We start from the raw sequence: 16,663 nt of genomic DNA on the forward strand, positions 1-16,663 counted from the left end.
CATCCTGAGGGTAAATAAGTTTTCAGCTAGGAGAATTCTGAATGGAAGCATGAAACCTAAGAATCTGTGCAGCTAGTACCTTTAAAGAAATACAATTTCTTCCAAAGGGAATGTTTTGCAAAGATTCACAGGAAGGGTCTCCTATAGTCTTGGCTCACTGTGCTCAACAGGAAGAGTCAATTGTCTCTTTCCAGCCATATACCGCTGCCAGGTCTTGAGCTTCCTCAACATTTTGTAGCAACAGACAACTTGCAGGATCAAGCTTCTTGTTTCTCAACTTTCTACGGTTTCAGTAAAATGGTCTTAAAAGATGCAATAGTATTGAACACATAGTAATATACTGTTTGTGCTTAAAAAAAAAGCCAAAACCCATAAGTGATTTTTAATTTTAGACATGTTTTATTGGTAGGATAGACTTGCAACAACATTCTTCAGCAGTTAACATCTTCAGCACCTGAGAACTGCCTTCTAACAGGTTGCTTGTTTTATGAGATGCAAAGAAAAATAATTATTAGCAAGTTTTGTTTTTTTGGTTGGTCAACGTAATGCCATAACTTCCTGCTTGTCCCTCAGAATCTCTTCCTCCTCATCTGTATGGCTTTCATCACAATCTCTTAAAAAAAAAAACCACACACACAATACAATGATTATCAACAGTTTGTGTTCAAGTTCCTCAAGGAAACAAATCTTGATAGTATTTTTTGGTCCAGTTTCTCATACTCATCTAATGTTAGCTTGATTAATCATAATAAAAAAGGTATGCTGTGCAATCAGTAAATTGTAGTTTAAAGTATACTTTTAGCCAAAACTACTGCGTCCATTTATTTTTCTCAACTTCTGACAAGTTCTTTCTCAACTCTCTCAACTAGGCTTGGTAGAATTTAATTTTTTTTTAAATAATTTCACTGTATAATATCAATGTTTATTTTTAAGCTTTTTAAATATCAATTTAAATGTTAACAGCTGTGCAGAATTATGGGCGGGTCAGACAATTATTTAATTACAGTGATGTTGAGATTTTAAAAGCTAAAGAGTTAATACCATTAAGCACAAATGGAATATTTTGATGTGTGATGCTGATAAAGTAAATATCCTTAAAATCAAATTTGAATATGTAATCAAGCAGTTTTTCTTACTTTCCTTATATGTAAATTTTGATCATTATTGACAAAAAAAATTTCCATTAGTTTGTGTGTGCATGGTGAAATCAATGTTTACCAACACTGACTAATGAAAATCTAATCCTTCCAACCCCATTCTTAGCTAAGTGGTGAGTCAAAAGTACCTTCATTATCCTGTCTCGACTGAAAATCCCAAGCCCCAGAATGAATAAGGTAAGTAAGGGGTTTTCATTTGTACCATCATCATTGTATTAAATAGCAATCAAGCAAAAAAAAAACAACTAGTTTGAAATAGCTTTCTAGAATCTTGAGCAGAACATTTCTTCTGCTACTTTTTTATTTAATTTGCAGATTTTGTTTAATTCCCTATGACATGCACCTGCTTCATTATTAACACAGAAATTCTAAAACATGTTTCATTTCCAAAATATTGTACAAAGTTTAACTAATCCTTTGAGGTCGAATCATTATTATTTCCATTTTATAGATGAGTTAACTGAGAGGCAGAGAAGTTAAGGGACTTTTCCTAAGGTCATGCACAGAATTCGTGTCAGACAAAGGATTTTCTGGTTTCCAGTCACATGCTCAGTCCACTGGACCATGCTGTACCATGACTGATGACAGAACAGTTATGGAATCAATGTTTCTAATTAACCTATGCCTTTTGGTTAGTTGGAAAAGAGTTTCCATAGCAAACTGTTGAGGACTTTCATTAACAAGTGCAATTTTTATGTGTCTTGGCAACAGGGTAAGGTATTTAAAACCAAAACCCAACATTAATAATCTATAGGCATTTACCAGCAAATTACACAATTTTCATGATTTCTGATAACTTTCTCTCTCCCATGAGAGGCGCAACAAATTTCCTATCACCTAGACCTGTCCACTTGCAACTAGCAGTGTCGTTCTACTTTCCTGGCAACAGCAATCATACCACTGTAACTGCCAGATACGGAATTCCAAGTACCGTATCAGAGGGCAGATGCAGAGGACATGGTTAAATGATGGAATTGTACAATTTTTATCAGACATAAAGCAGTGACTGAGAAAATGGAAACATCCACACTGCAATGGTCCAGAAAAGGCTTAAAAACGAAGTTCGTCTCTGAACAGTGTTTGAGAACTCATGTTTTCCAATAAGAAAATAATGAAATTATGTTTTTTAAGTTAAGATTGCACAAGAAAAATAAATTAGACTAGCTAATGCAAATTACTTTGTGTGGACATGAAATTTCACATTTAATAAAGGGGCCCTTACAATTTTATTTCTAACAAAGAATAACTCTCTCTCCAATCAGAGATGTCATGAATTAGCTAGAAATTACTTGGCTAATTTACACAAGCAGCATATTTTTAGATTTATATTACTTCTATCCCAATATATTGCTATAATCTTGGTGGCTGGGGACTATTTTTTCTCATTTTTAATGGACTATATTCCCTTACACTTTTCATCTTTACATGTTATATTAACTCTGTGATTTAACAAAACATTATGCAGTGTAACAAACATGTTAGGGTGCATTTTTTAATTCTTTTACAACAATCCCATCAATATAGTAAGTCATTCAGATGAAACACATATACTAATAATTGGCCCTTTTAAAAATATAGTATCTACAAGTAGTTTGCCAGTCAAGCATTTTACTATCCAGCTAAGAAAAATAATCAGCAGGTTTAACTTACCTAAAAATATCAACTCTACTGTGGTATTTTATTTCTAGGTTATTATGGAAATCTGTAATATTTTCACTTATCTTCTTTGAATGTCTGCTGAAGGCTGATAAGTCTTCAGAGGTAAAGCTGTAAAGTTTTTCCTGAGGATCTGAAATATTTTATGTCATTTTCAGTAGCCTATGTAACAAAAGTGCAGTATCTACAATATGTGGTCTAACAGAATAGTCATATCAGCAAAAACATGACATCATTAAGATAATAGTGATAAAATACTCTGGTTTAGGATGTTACTGGAAACACAAATTAATTATAACTTTGTATTATATGGCTGCATTGGTGTTTCTATTATTTTCAAGAGTTCATAATAAGGACAAAATATGACAACTTAAAGCTTGAAACATGGGGTCCATCAGCAGCTGCTACTATAGTTACATACATTCCTATGGTCTTGAAATACCATAGATAGAAAGGGTAGAGAGAGATGATTTGCTAGTTCACAATACTTCAAGAAGACTAAGCAACATGGATACCCACTCCTGGTGATATGTATGCACCAAAAGTTATATGGTCACTATGATCGCTAGAGGCTGCACCACTTCTTTATGACACCGAAGATACATAAGATAACATAGCCTTAACTATCCTTCAATTACTTCCATTTTTTCAGAAGCCTGTAGCAAAGTCTGAAGAAGTGGTGTCAGAAGCAGAAATTAAGAGTGACACCATCTGACAGTCTTCTCAAAAGTTACTGGTATTTTATTTCTCTTTCTCCTTTGAGTATTGTCAGTATGCATCCTAACCCCTGGGAGATTAGCAGCAACAGAAACCTACAAGGATGTGAGGTGGATGAGAACTAGATAAATGACGACTGCAGGCCTGAAATGTGCATCATAACTCAAAACCAAGACTAAAGTAATGCTGCATGAACATATACACGGAACTCTAAAGTACCAGCATTATATGTCTCAATGATGGAAGAATCTTTTAATCTGGACTACACGTTCCATGTATCATGATGCATCACGGCCAGGGACTCCCAGGAGGCACCATGGTGGCTCATCAAGAGGAGACCATGATACATTATGGAAAATGAAGCCCTGCTCATAGAGGAAATCTGAGGCATGAAGCACTCAAACTACAACTTCTATGAGGGACTCTGCCACACCTGGAGTATTGCATCTAGTTTTGGTCCCCCCACTCCCCCCCACTACAGAAGGGATGTGGACAAATTGGAGGGAGTCCAGCAAAGGGCAATGAAAATGATTACGGGATTGGGCCACATGATTTATGAGGAGAGGCTAAGGGAACTGGGGTTATTTAGTCTGCAGAAGAGTGAGGGGGGATTTGATAGCAGCCTTCCACTACCTGAAAGGGGGTTCCAAAGAGGATGGAGCTTGGCTGTTGTTGGTGGTGGCAGATGACAGAACAAGGAGCAATGGTCTCAAGTTGCAGTGGGAGATATCTAGGTTGGATATGAGGAAACACTATTTCACTAGGAGGGTGTAAAGCACTGGAATGGGTTATCTAGGGAGATGGTGGTGGAATCTCCATCCTTAGAAGTTTTTAAGGCCTGGCTTGACAAAGCCTTGGCTGGGATGATTTAGTTGGTGTTGGTCCTGCTTTGAGCTGGGGTTTGGACTAGATGACCTCCTGAGGTCTCTTCCAACCCTAATATTCTATGATTCTATGAATTCTAAATTAAAAATTTTGGTTTTCAATTTTTCATCAAAAAGTTTAAATTGTCTGAAAGAAAAAAAAAAGCATAACCTTATCCAACCATCTCTATTCACCATCAATTGTCCTTTAAACAAATGGTCTTCATAAAGGTGGCCTTAAAAAAAACAAAAACAAAAAAAACACAATCCCAGGAGGGAAATGTTTCTTTGCCAACACTGCCTGTTAACTGGCATGTGTCATCTTGAAGATGACACATTAATAAGGTTTCCTTTTTGGCCTCTTTTTTTCCCCTGTTTGATTTGATCCTAGTGGCAGGGTTCATCTGCCGTGTTCATTATCAAAGATCAAGGAAGCAGGTGGCTGTTAAAAAACTCAGACCCAGAGAAGGTACCCGACACATCCTGTCAGATTTCTTTGATAGACATGCAGAAAGTGAGAGATCCATAAGTATGAGCTCTCTGCAATATGTTCCTATGCAGCTGAGCTGAAGATTATATGATGGTTAAAAGTAGGAAGACCATTCTATTAAGCCAGAAAACTAGAGTTTTGCAAGGCCCAGAAGGATGTGAGTACTTTGTGCTGGATCAGGTCTTTAATTTTCCACAAATCAGAGCTCAAATAATGATCATGAAGACAACAATAATGTAGGTTGCTTTACATTTTTGCAAGCATAAACACTGTTAAAGGACTCTTACAGTCTCACTGTAAATTACCTGTATGACTTTTTAGTTCATTTTCCAAGCCAGCTAAGGCTTGTTGATCAGCAGTATATTCTAAGAGAGGGTCATTTTGTTCAGTTACATCAATGCATTCATTTTTTGAAATTTCAGTAGCAGCTCTAGATAAGGGCTGAGTAGTTAAATTTCTTGGTCTTGTCTGAGAGAGTGTACAGCAGATACGATCAGACTTCACAGCTTTAGAGGATGGTATATTTGCTGACAAAGGTCTTTGTAAACTATTATCTGAAAGAAAAACAAAAAAATAATTATTTCCTTCTAACTGTGAATCAAGATTTTAGATGTATAACAGAATTTGATCTCACTAATGTCATTTTCTGTAATTAAAGTAATAAATTATTATTAGTCTTGGCAGAATCTGATTTTTAAATAATTTTGACAGATAATATTGATGATTAGTTTTTTAGCATTTTTATCAATTTCAGTTTTCACAGTTGTACAAAATTATTGCGGGGTAAGCAATGAGGTGGTCAGGCAAATATTAAGTACAGTAGACACAGATTCATAAAGTTAAAGCTCTATAACCATTTTAATAAATTGTATATTTCAGCACTTGATGTTGATAAAAGTAAATATTCTTAAATCAAACTCTAAATTAAAGTTCTCAAGTAATGTTTTTCTTTCTTTGCCTACCTATACATTTTGATTATCATTGACAAATATTTTTCACCTGTTTGTATGTGTGCGGGGACAACAACATTTACCAATAAAAATCTAATCCTTCCAAGCCTAACTATTATTACTGAACATGTACATAACACAATGCAAATTATAATGGGAAATGGCATCTCTGATACTCCTTTTATAGTGCCATATAACTTTCTGGAAAAAAGTATTCTAGATTGCAAGTTAGCACACTTGGTCTGCGTGGCATAGAATTTTTTAAAAATTTGTTTAAAACTATTTGGTTCTGCCATTTTTATTTATGAGTGTATAAAATAAACTAAAATCAAATTTCAGATTTTTTGCACTGAATTCAAAATTATTTAAATCTGTCAAGTAATACTTTCTAAACAATGAAAATGTCAACTTTGTTGCTCAGGATGAGCGAAGAAATAAGTGAGCTGTGTCTTTTGGGAGATAGTTGAGGTTGAGAAGGATAACTGATGAGATGAGAGAAGAATCATTTAACTGCTCATTCCTTTGGTTTGTTATTATTTAGCATTTGTAATACAATAGCACTTAAAGGCTCTGACTAACATCAGGACCACATTGTGCTAAGCACTGTACAAACATATAGTAATAGAAAATCCCTGCCCTAGAGAATTTATAATTTAAATAGACAACACAGATAAAGGGAGAGAGTGGAAACTGAGGCACAGAGAAGTGGCTTACTGAAGGATATGAAATCTAAGATTAAATTGGAGTCTTTTGAGTAAAGTGAGCCGTGTTTGGCCCTAGAATAGTTATTAGCAAATAAGTACTGTAATACATTCTGTTTTGTTTTTCCTAGTGATTAGGTGAACTGAAATAGCCAAGACAACCTTGGGATATGTGCCTGTTATACACATATCTTAAATATGGTGGCTCCAAACTGAAGTGCCATCATTTACAGTATTTATGGAGTATGGACAGCAGGAAATGGTACTTCTGAAAATTATTACACAATTATCTGTAACTGGCATTGCAGGACATATCATTTCTGTAATAATTATTTTGATATAATTCTTCATTTAACCTATTGCAGAGCTGCTGCTTCCCCCAGTACAAATCCCTGAAATCTAATATCATCATCATCATCCACTACCCACCCTCTATTGTGCACACAGAAGGGGAGATAAATCCAGGTTAAGCACTAATAGCCTATTGATTTGTAGCAGATTACTCCATACCGGGTATTTTGATTTCTTATGTGCAGATTAGTGGAAATTAGTTTGTGAAAATTAGGTATTTCAGATACGAGACTGTTTTTAATATTAGAATCAAATAATAAAATTTGGCTCTGATAAAAAGAAAAAGCTTTCTAACACGCAAGAGTTCCTGTAAAGATTCTTCTTTAACCAAAGGCAATTTCAAGCAATTAGCTGGTAAAGCATGTACAACTGAAGTTCTATGGCCAATATACACTATAAGCTGTTACAAGCTTTTTAAGATTATAAACGTTCCTAAGGTATATTTACATGGAGTTAAAATAAAAACTACAATTTTTAAAAATTGTAGTTTAGAAAATATAATTTCTTCTGCCTGAAAAAGGGGAAGACAGTGGAAACACACAGTTCCAACTTGTGTAGTAAAAGAACCAACAAATCAGATAGCTCTCAAGCCTGCCTGCCTGTTTCATAAAGATCAGTGATACAGGACCAAGGTAAACTGGTTATATTTATGTGAATGTTTTGCATTCAACTATAGTACAGGTATAGCACATTCCAAAACTACCATAAAGTGAACATTCTTAATGACATCAATTACCCTCTTCATACAACTAAAACTATCCTGGAACTCTAATGAGTTGTCATACACGTTCAAATCTACAAGTTCCCTGATGATGACAGTGAGTTAAAAATGTGAACCACGATGAAATTTAATCATGCAGTGATTGTGCATCTTTGAACATAGTAAGTTCCAGAGAGAAAATAGTTACTACCTATTTTCTCTTTTTATATACACCTTTTATTATTCTCTCACAGGCTCTTTTTAGATTTTAGATCAATTTTATGATGCGTTCTGTGGATTTTAGGAGACCAGGCAAATTGTGGCAGTGATGCACTTGCAAATTTATTTATTCACACTATCACCTGTACTAACCACATCTTTCCAACTACTTCAGAGCCAGATTCAACTCTCATGGAAGAGTCCATAGCAAAGCCTTCACTGACTTCACTAGACATTGATAGGATATGCTATAATAAGCTGTAAGGGAAAAGTCAAAGAAAAGATGGTTAAAATTAGTGGACTCAGTCTAAGGGTTGTGCAGCACAGAAGCCAGCACTTAATATGTTTAGAGGCTACCGTATGTTGGTGTTGCTGTCTGCCTGTTGCCAGGGCCACCTACTGTTACATCTCAAACACTGATTGTAGGGAAAGCAAACTGTCACGTAGCTCCTTGCACTTTTAGGGAGTTGCTCCTGTCTGTCTGTTGTTGAGCTCACCCTCAGCCCAACCCTAAATGCTGGCATCAGGAAGACCTTTGGGAGTGCAATTTGAGAGTCACAGTCTGACTTCTGAGTTTGTTACTGGATTTATCCATCTTTCGAATTGAGTTTGCATGACTTGTTTCTGGGGATGCGATTGAGGCAAAGTTGGGGATCCTGGTCTAATTTTTTTCCAGTGTTCCCCAGATTACTTGAGGGACAACAGACTCCACTTCATTTTTCCAGTATCTAAATCTAAAGTTAAACTAGGTAGACTCTAAAACTACCTATTTTAGAAAAGAATAGTAAACTAGCATTCAAAAAATAATTAATTACAAATTGTATCAGACAGATCTAAGCCCCCGATCCAACAAATCACAGAAGCATGTGCTTAGCTTTAAATCAACGTGTCTGCTGATATGTTAAAGTTAGCCTGGTTTGGGGGGAGAGATAGCTCAGTGGTTTGAGCATTGGCCTGCTAAACCCAGGGTTGTGAGTTCAATCCTTGAGAAGGCCACTTAGGGATCTGGGGCAAAAATTGGTCCTGCTAGTGAAGGCAGGGGGCTGGACTCAATGACCTTTCAAGGTCCCTTCCAGTTCTAGGAGATTGGTATATCTCCAATTCTTACCTTACCTTTACCTAACCTGCTAAATCAAGGCCTCCAAAAATTGTTATCTTGTCAATATTCTTACCAGTGGGTGACTTGTGCATTAATGTCCATGGCGAAACTCCAGCACAAAATTTTTGTAGTTCCAAACTACTTGAAGACCTGCTCAGTTCACTTTGCAAGACATCCTGTACTACAGAATCATCAGCATATTCACTTAAACTAGTGTCTCTGAACCAATGTCCCTTTCCTGAAATAAAAAAATGCAACATAAATAGCACCAGGAAAATATTAACACTTTTTTCATGCTAATATTTATTTAGCCTGTGAGACTGTAGCTGCTGTATTATTTAATATTTTTAAAGAGAAGGTCAACTGTGCTATAATTAAAAATTTCACACAAAAATATACATTTTAAAGTGACATGCAGATAATTTGTTATACTTTTTTATTTTACAGATTCTATACTTCAACAAGTAAGGATTTAGTAACTTTTCATTAATCATTTCAGATACTTCTAGTGGCTTCCATTAGAGCAACAGAATAGGCATTTTAGGCAGACCATCATGTCAAAATTTTCCACCAGCACAAAAGTGTGAATACTGACCAGAGTCCAAATTCTCAGGTGACAGAGAGAGAGGGAAATCAAATATGTTGGTGTAATTTACAACTTAAAATAGGGGGCTGGATTATCCTATGCTTTCTTACATTCCATTAGTTGCTCTTCTTGGCAGAGCAAAATATCATACCAATAACAGCCAATTTATCATATTGAGCTAAAAATTATACCAGAGGACCTAGCACATGCTCATATACAGGTAGAAATACATCTACAGATAAAGGTTATGATGCTCTGCAACATATGTACTCAATATGTAAAGTTCAGTTGTGGAGGATTTTATTTCCAGATTGTTACCTGAAGCTGAAGTACTGTTTGTAGAGTTGTAATCTGAGAAAGGTGAAGGAATTGAATCAAGTGTTACTTGCTTAGAATTTGCATGCAAAATAAAGAATCCCTCAAGTCCTTGATATTGTGTCAAAGTAGGTTTTTCTCTTAGGGCTACTTCCTGTAACAACTAGGATAAAAGACAAAATATTAAAGACAACTGAAGGCTTATATTGTCTACTTATACTAGATCATGCCAAGTCAATTTTGATACAATGTTCGTATCATAAAACCTGAAATCATTCTAATTAATATAGAAGTATTTTTGTGAAAAGTTTACAGTTTTAGGCATGGAATATTTCTAAAAGAATAAATCCTAAAAACCTATCTTGCTTAGTAGTCACCAAAGTAATCAGAGTATTACCTCCACTGATCTTCACACTTCTGTTAAGCCATTGAGGGTAGGACTACACAGGGATAAAAAAACAAAACAAAAAAACACACAGCTGGGGCAGGTCAGCTGACTTGGACTCATTCTCCAGGGCTGCAAAATCACTGTGAAGGTGTTTGGGCTTAGGCTGGAGCCTGAGCTCTGGGATCCTGGCAGTGGAGGGTCCCAGAGCTCAGGCTTTAGCTCAAGCCTGAAAGTCTACATAGTGATTTTTAGCCCCGCAAAACCAAGCTAGCCACAACCATGCTGCGGGTCTTTTATCCCAGTGTAGGCATAATCTGTAGTCTGCAACCATGAAAAGAGAATCAAGATTACTTGCCTTGATGAACACACACAGACTGCATTCATAAATGGAAGCAAGCAAACAAACTTGCCCCTCAGACCTATATTCAGTGAGAGATGTTTGAATACTGTAGGTTCCATAGGAAGGCATGCCCAACCTGAGACAGCAAAGTTAAGGGGGAAGGAAGGATGAGCAGCAGGCCTGACAGAGCAGCCCTTCTGAGATTGTGACTAGCTGCCTGTTTTCTCTTGCTCCTTCTGAACTATCCCCACAGAAGACTGAAAGTGGGCGGGTGGGGGTGAAAGCACTTTTATCTTCCCAAGTTGAAAGGCTGAGCCAGTGACAGCTAGCCCCTCCGCCTGCCCCACTAAAATTACATTCATGATTACCACTATTTTTAATGGAGTTGCTTTGTTACTACATATTAATGTGCAGTATTTCATGGTAACTACTGTATATAGTTAACTACCAGTACCACTCTACTGCATTGTGCCAAGATAAAATGTTGAAAAGGGAGACAGGGCAATTATGTAATATTTATTATATTTGGAGAATAGGCACAAAACATTTTACCACTGAAGCCTCTGTAGTTACAGGTAAAATCAAACTCTTGCTTGTGTGGAAACTGTTAAATTCCAGTGAATCTTTACTGTTTTTCAATGATCTTGTCATGAGGGAAGGTTCACTGCTTCCTAATTTAGGAAGGTCAAAAGTCTTCTCGGGTAACATACAAGCACTAAGAGATCTTCTAGAAGTCTTTGTTTTAATGCTTTCTTTTTCAGTTACAGCACTTTCATGAGGACTGCCGAGAACTGTTTCTTCTGTGCTGGAATGGATGCAATCAGTATACATTCTTTCATGATTCACTGTAGATGTTCTTGCAGATGAAACTAAACAAAAAAGGACAAACTGGATGTCTACAGATAGTCTCAGGGAATTCAAAACAAAAATGTGCAGTCTGACAGAATTTTACTGTTAGCTAGCCCTAAGATGTCAAATAAGCAATTCATAAGAGAGCAATTGACTTCCATGTAAACTTACAGCTTGATTTTCAGAGATGCTGGGTAGCCAGAGCTCTCACTGAAGTCTATGGGAACCACAGGTGCTCAGCTTCTCTAAAAACCAGACTCATAATAACTCATTATCTATGAATGTATTAAGTCATTTTGTATCTGACATCCCTAGAGGGGCAGCTATCTCCAAGAAAATACTTTATGAAATTGTAATTTTTCCTTTTAAAAAGGCGTGAGATCTAATTGGAAACAGTTGAACAACTGCAATAGCAGCATTATATTTTTACTACAAAAAAGCGAGACAGCTACTTGGAAGTACATTTCTTTGAAAGCAATAGAAGCTATGGATACATACTCCCGGGACATGCATCTTTTGCATGCAGCACAAGAGTAATGATTAAGGGTTTTTTTTTTCTTTTTATCTTAAGACATAACTATTTGCCTTTCCTTTTCTGCCCCCAAGGCCACACATAGCACACCTCACTGTCCAACTATCAGTTTCTCTTTCACTATTTGGGCCTGAGCTTGAACCAAATGCAAAAAAAAGAGACTGGCTGAGCACATACAAGGACTAGTTTTTGACAGCTTGCAAGGAGCAATTTAATGTAAAATCTTAACCTAACATACTAACAATTTAAACACTAATTATTAAAGAAAATAGCATAGTAAAATAACCCAGTTTTCTGATTCTGGAATAAGAAATAAATGTTTTTCTGACTACTGCTTAATAATGACTTCACAATACAAAGCTGCTAAATTTTCAGACATCTTTCACTATTCCATCCACAAAATTTTGCAGGTACATCTATTTAAGTATTCAAATACTGCCTTTGTGCAAGCAAATCAGACAGACAGCTAACCAGGCACCCAGTCTGCAAACATAAAAGCCTATGTGTACATGAAAATTGATGCACACAATCTGTGAATATATCAATGTGGTCCATTAAAACTTTGAGTTAAGGGGCCATTCTGAGCGGTTGTATAAGCGTACAGTCCATTTAACTCACATTCTCTAAATAAACCTAGAGACTTTGGACCGAATCCCCACCTAGTGTAATTGAGTCATAGTTATGCATGTCATATACCCACATATTGCAAACATTATCTCTCCCTCATAATCAAGCTATAAACTTGTGGCATTACTGTATGCCATGCAGAAAAACCATGACCTAAAATGAATATTCAAAGTATCTTTAAAGAACAAATGTTTTTACTTTTAGCACAAAAAAACTATTGTGTTTAATCGGTTACAATTCTGTCTGCTACAAACACAGAAAGATCATCATATAAAATGCTGTACTGCCTACTAGAACAAAAGTTCTTTTCTCTCCGCCCAAGTAAGGAAAGTGATAGCAAAAAATAATCTTACCAAAATTTACCTTTAGAAATTTCTTTAATGGGAACTGTGCTTCTATCATGAGGAACGAAAAGGTCTTTTTTGTCAGATGTAGAAGCAGAATTAAGAGATGTCTTGCTAGTTACATCAGCAGCTGGTTCTGGTAAAAAGTCTGATATTGTATCCTTCTGATTTTCAGGTACTGCATCACTTTGGATTTAAAAAAAAAGAAAGAAAAAGAAAAAGAAAAAATTTCACACACAAAGGCTCCTAACAAACAATCACGTCCAAACATTAGATAGTTTTCGGGAGGTCATGGAAGTTGCACAAGTGTCAATGGCAGTACTCTATACTGACTTTAATTTTTAGGACACAAAAGTGAAATAAAACAGTATTAAAAAAGATAAAAGGGCTTGATTACAGTGATTCCTAATTTTGCCTGGACATACTAAATACCCGAGGGTATTTCTTTAAGAACATAATGTAATCATAGAGCCAGCTTTCAATAATATAGTGCCTTGGATTTCTTGGCTCCCAAATCCTGATATGAAGGTACACAGAGGTCATTGTGCATGCAAGGAAAGATTGTCAATCATTTACAATGTGTGTTGCACATTTAAAGCGTGGGTTTTTTAAAGCACCTTGCAACCTCTTACTCATACAGGACCTTCACTAACAAGTCATCTATGTAAGGTGAGATGAAACCCTTCCATCAGTTAAGAAAAATGGAATAGTCAGGATCTTTGAAAAGACCCAGAGGGATGGGGATGGGGAAGTCAGTGTTAGTATTAAAGATACTAGTCACCTAACACAAACTGAATATCTTTTTATGAGTAGGATGAAAAAATACGCATCATGGCATCTTTAAATCAATTAATGCCAACAAGTCCCCTAGATTCCACGGCTGCTTTGAATAAGCTGCGTCTCCATTGAAACTTACGAAAAAATTCAGCCACTTCAGATCCAAGACAAGACTGTTCCCCTTCCTCTACCACAAGGATCTCTGCTTTTTCTGCGACCTTGCAACTGTCTTTGGGGCTGCATATCCATATATAATATCATGTGAACGGATCCACAATATAGGCTGTCTTTATGCTTGTTGCCTTCTAGATGGTCTGGGACTCATGGCATTGATTCATCCACTCCTAAGAGTGATTGGAGAACTGAAGCTGCAGTCTCAATGGAGAGCACTGCCTTTTAAAATTTGTTTCGCATAACAAATATTCATATTCATATTCAGGCTCTTATGGCCTGGACTGGGTTTTTATAGCGAAATATTTTCTTTAACTCAAAAAAATATACAACAAACACTTTAATAATGAGGTTCATAGTATGGTACTGTACTGTTATGGTGAAATATTTGCTCAACTATGATATATCAGTCATAACATATCACTGGTTCAGTTCCTGGAAAGTAATGAAATCACAAACTACCCTATCATATTGTTCCATTTACCTTTGTTCATTACTCAGTTTAGTGGATCCAACTTCCATCACTACAGAGTTACATGATTCATCTAGATCCTCTTCACAAGACTAATTAAAAAAAATACGGACAGACACACAGAGAAAGAGAGACAAATTAGCTAAACAATTCAAAGAATACATCACCACAGTGAGTGAAAAACTGGACAGATTACTTTTGTGTGACCTCTGTACAGTTGGTGCCATCAAGGGAGAAATACTAGGAACATTTATTTACTTTGGAAAACTGACCTTTCTGTGGATGGACTGACAGCATTAACAATATACAAAACAAGTATTTTAACTATATTTCTGATGATCTACGGTATCCCATTTAAGTCTGAAGTCTAGCCAACTCAACTTTTCTGTTTGGCTCTTACTAATTTGAAAATTTAATTGCTCAATTTTTTTAAAGGGTATAAGATAATTAAACTGAACCATTTGCAGTTTACTGCTAAGAAACATATACTTACATCACTGAGTACCTCAATTTTCAAAGCAGACTCAAGATTCCCAGGAACTGTGTCAGACTCTTCTGCTCTAACGAGAGCTGTCCAATACTTTTTCATATCTTCAACTGTGAAATACAATTAGAGCAGTGCATTCACTTTTTATTATGTTTATTTTTATGTATTAAGTTACTGGGTTGGGTTTTTTTGGGGGGTGGGGGGAGGCTGTTTTTTTTTAACCATCATACATTTCCTTTGCTTCCTGACTACTCACATACATCTTCAGGAAAGAACAATCTACTTGCAGTTGTTCAGGAATTGTAAGGAACTAATAGAAGTCCAACAAACCTATTAAATCATCATCATCTCCTCCTCCTCCTTCTCTTCCACTCAGAGCATCATCGGGTTCATTCATCAATTCATGCTTAGGTCTGAATTCATCTGCTTGAATACCAGATATTTGATCAACTGGCATTCTTAAAATAAGAAGAAAAAGAGGAGTCAAGTCTTTAAAAGTTACAGTATTATTACTATCACTCTCATACTATTATAGTGAACACTGAAACTTCGTACAGACACTAAAGTTTGGGCCTCATCATGCAGATCTGCTTGTGAGAAAGGCTGAGCACCCTTGACTTCCATTGACTTCTGTAGGCATTGATGGTACTTAGTACCTCCCAGAAACAGGGGTTACCAGAATTATCAAGCACCCTCTATGCTTCAGATAATGTATTCTTACAGTAGTAAGCTCCTTACGAGTGAACTGAAACTCCTAATTTTTGTTACTAATACTATAAAGTTCTACAAGAGATTGTTATTTTTGTATTGATATTAAAGAAAACCTCTCTAAAATAATTCAAAAATAATGATTCATCAAAATATGGACATAATTAGTCATTTATTTTACAGGAAAAACAACCAACACAATCACCTCATCTAAATTTTCCAATATTTGTTTAATATGTTCTCAAATATACAGATAAAATTGCTTTAGATTGCTCATATTAACAAACGTAGCTATTTCTGGATTCTTTTATTAGCAGTGTGTGATTCAGTGACTACCTTCTATGCTTCTTAAGCCACAGTTTCTCCATATAGTTCAGGCTTTCTTCTCTGAATTCAATTTTAACAGGTTTTCTCAAAATTGTGAGATGGGTCTGTACCTCACAAACTCCCATGGATTCTATAAGTATAAAGAAAACTGTAATATATATCATTCAAATATGTTAACAATATGCTTTCCTTTTATTAAACTATAAAAATCATTTTAATTAATAGTCTATGCTTGATTTAGATGTCTGCTTATGACATTTAAAAGGTTAATCTCATATTATTCATATTCTGTTGAGAGAGTTATCTGAAATTTGTGGCCCATATGAAAAGTGAGTTTACAATCTAATTTGGATTGATTGGATTTGACGGGGGGGAGGGGGGGGGGCAAGCACACACACACTCTCTCTCTCAGGGCTAAATCATCATACCCTGTGCGAAAACAAGCTTTAAACTGAAGATTTATTCAGGGTGGGTAGCTGACATCAGCTGACTTCTTCTTCTGCTCCTCAATTGGTAGCAAATAAATTGGAAGTTAAAAGGATATATGTAAAGATTCCACTGACAAGCGGTAAAGGAGAACTGTACAGTTAAGTTTTTCTCATGCCTAATAAAAGACAAGGAACTGGCTGTTTAAAACAATGACATAGCCTTCAAGGTATGTGCATTATCTGTACTATGTAAGCTGGCTAATTAATTCTGACGGTCATGTACTTGGAGATATAAGATCTCAAAAACAGATTTACATGGGATAACTGAGTGTCCAGATTGATATGTAAGACCTCAAACCTGCACACAATTATGTCTTACCTTTATGCATTGAAAGCAACTGGGCTGCTC

General features: G+C 35.9%; 1 protein-coding gene across 9 annotated transcripts in view; it reads right to left on the minus strand.

The window, feature by feature from the left end:
• Positions 1–396: 396 nt before the first annotated feature.
• Positions 397–16,663, minus strand: part of ZBBX (zinc finger B-box domain containing) — a 46,115-nt gene continuing 29,848 nt past the window's right edge. For 8 of the 9 annotated variants that reach the window (XM_045029414.1, XM_045029410.1, XM_045029411.1 and 5 more), the window contains 11 exons: positions 15,836–15,956; positions 15,122–15,249; positions 14,798–14,901; positions 14,317–14,396; positions 12,904–13,070; positions 11,085–11,401; positions 9,808–9,967; positions 8,977–9,141; positions 5,189–5,437; positions 2,808–2,946; positions 397–613 (listed from right to left, as the gene is read on the minus strand). In XM_045029414.1, the coding sequence (XP_044885349.1) occupies positions 538–613; positions 2,808–2,946; positions 5,189–5,437; positions 8,977–9,141; positions 9,808–9,967; positions 11,085–11,401; positions 12,904–13,070; positions 14,317–14,396; positions 14,798–14,901; positions 15,122–15,249; positions 15,836–15,956 (1,706 nt within the window). In that variant the 3' untranslated portion in view covers positions 397–537. Of the gene's footprint in view, positions 615–2,807; positions 2,947–5,188; positions 5,438–8,976; positions 9,142–9,807; positions 9,968–11,084; positions 11,402–12,903; positions 13,071–14,316; positions 14,397–14,797; positions 14,902–15,121; positions 15,250–15,835; positions 15,957–16,663 lie in introns of all 9 variants that reach the window. The other variant, XM_045029415.1, reaches the window with a different exon arrangement.

This window comes from Mauremys mutica, chromosome 9, assembly GCF_020497125.1.
Source record: "Mauremys mutica isolate MM-2020 ecotype Southern chromosome 9, ASM2049712v1, whole genome shotgun sequence".
NCBI lineage: Eukaryota > Metazoa > Chordata > Testudines > Geoemydidae > Mauremys > Mauremys mutica.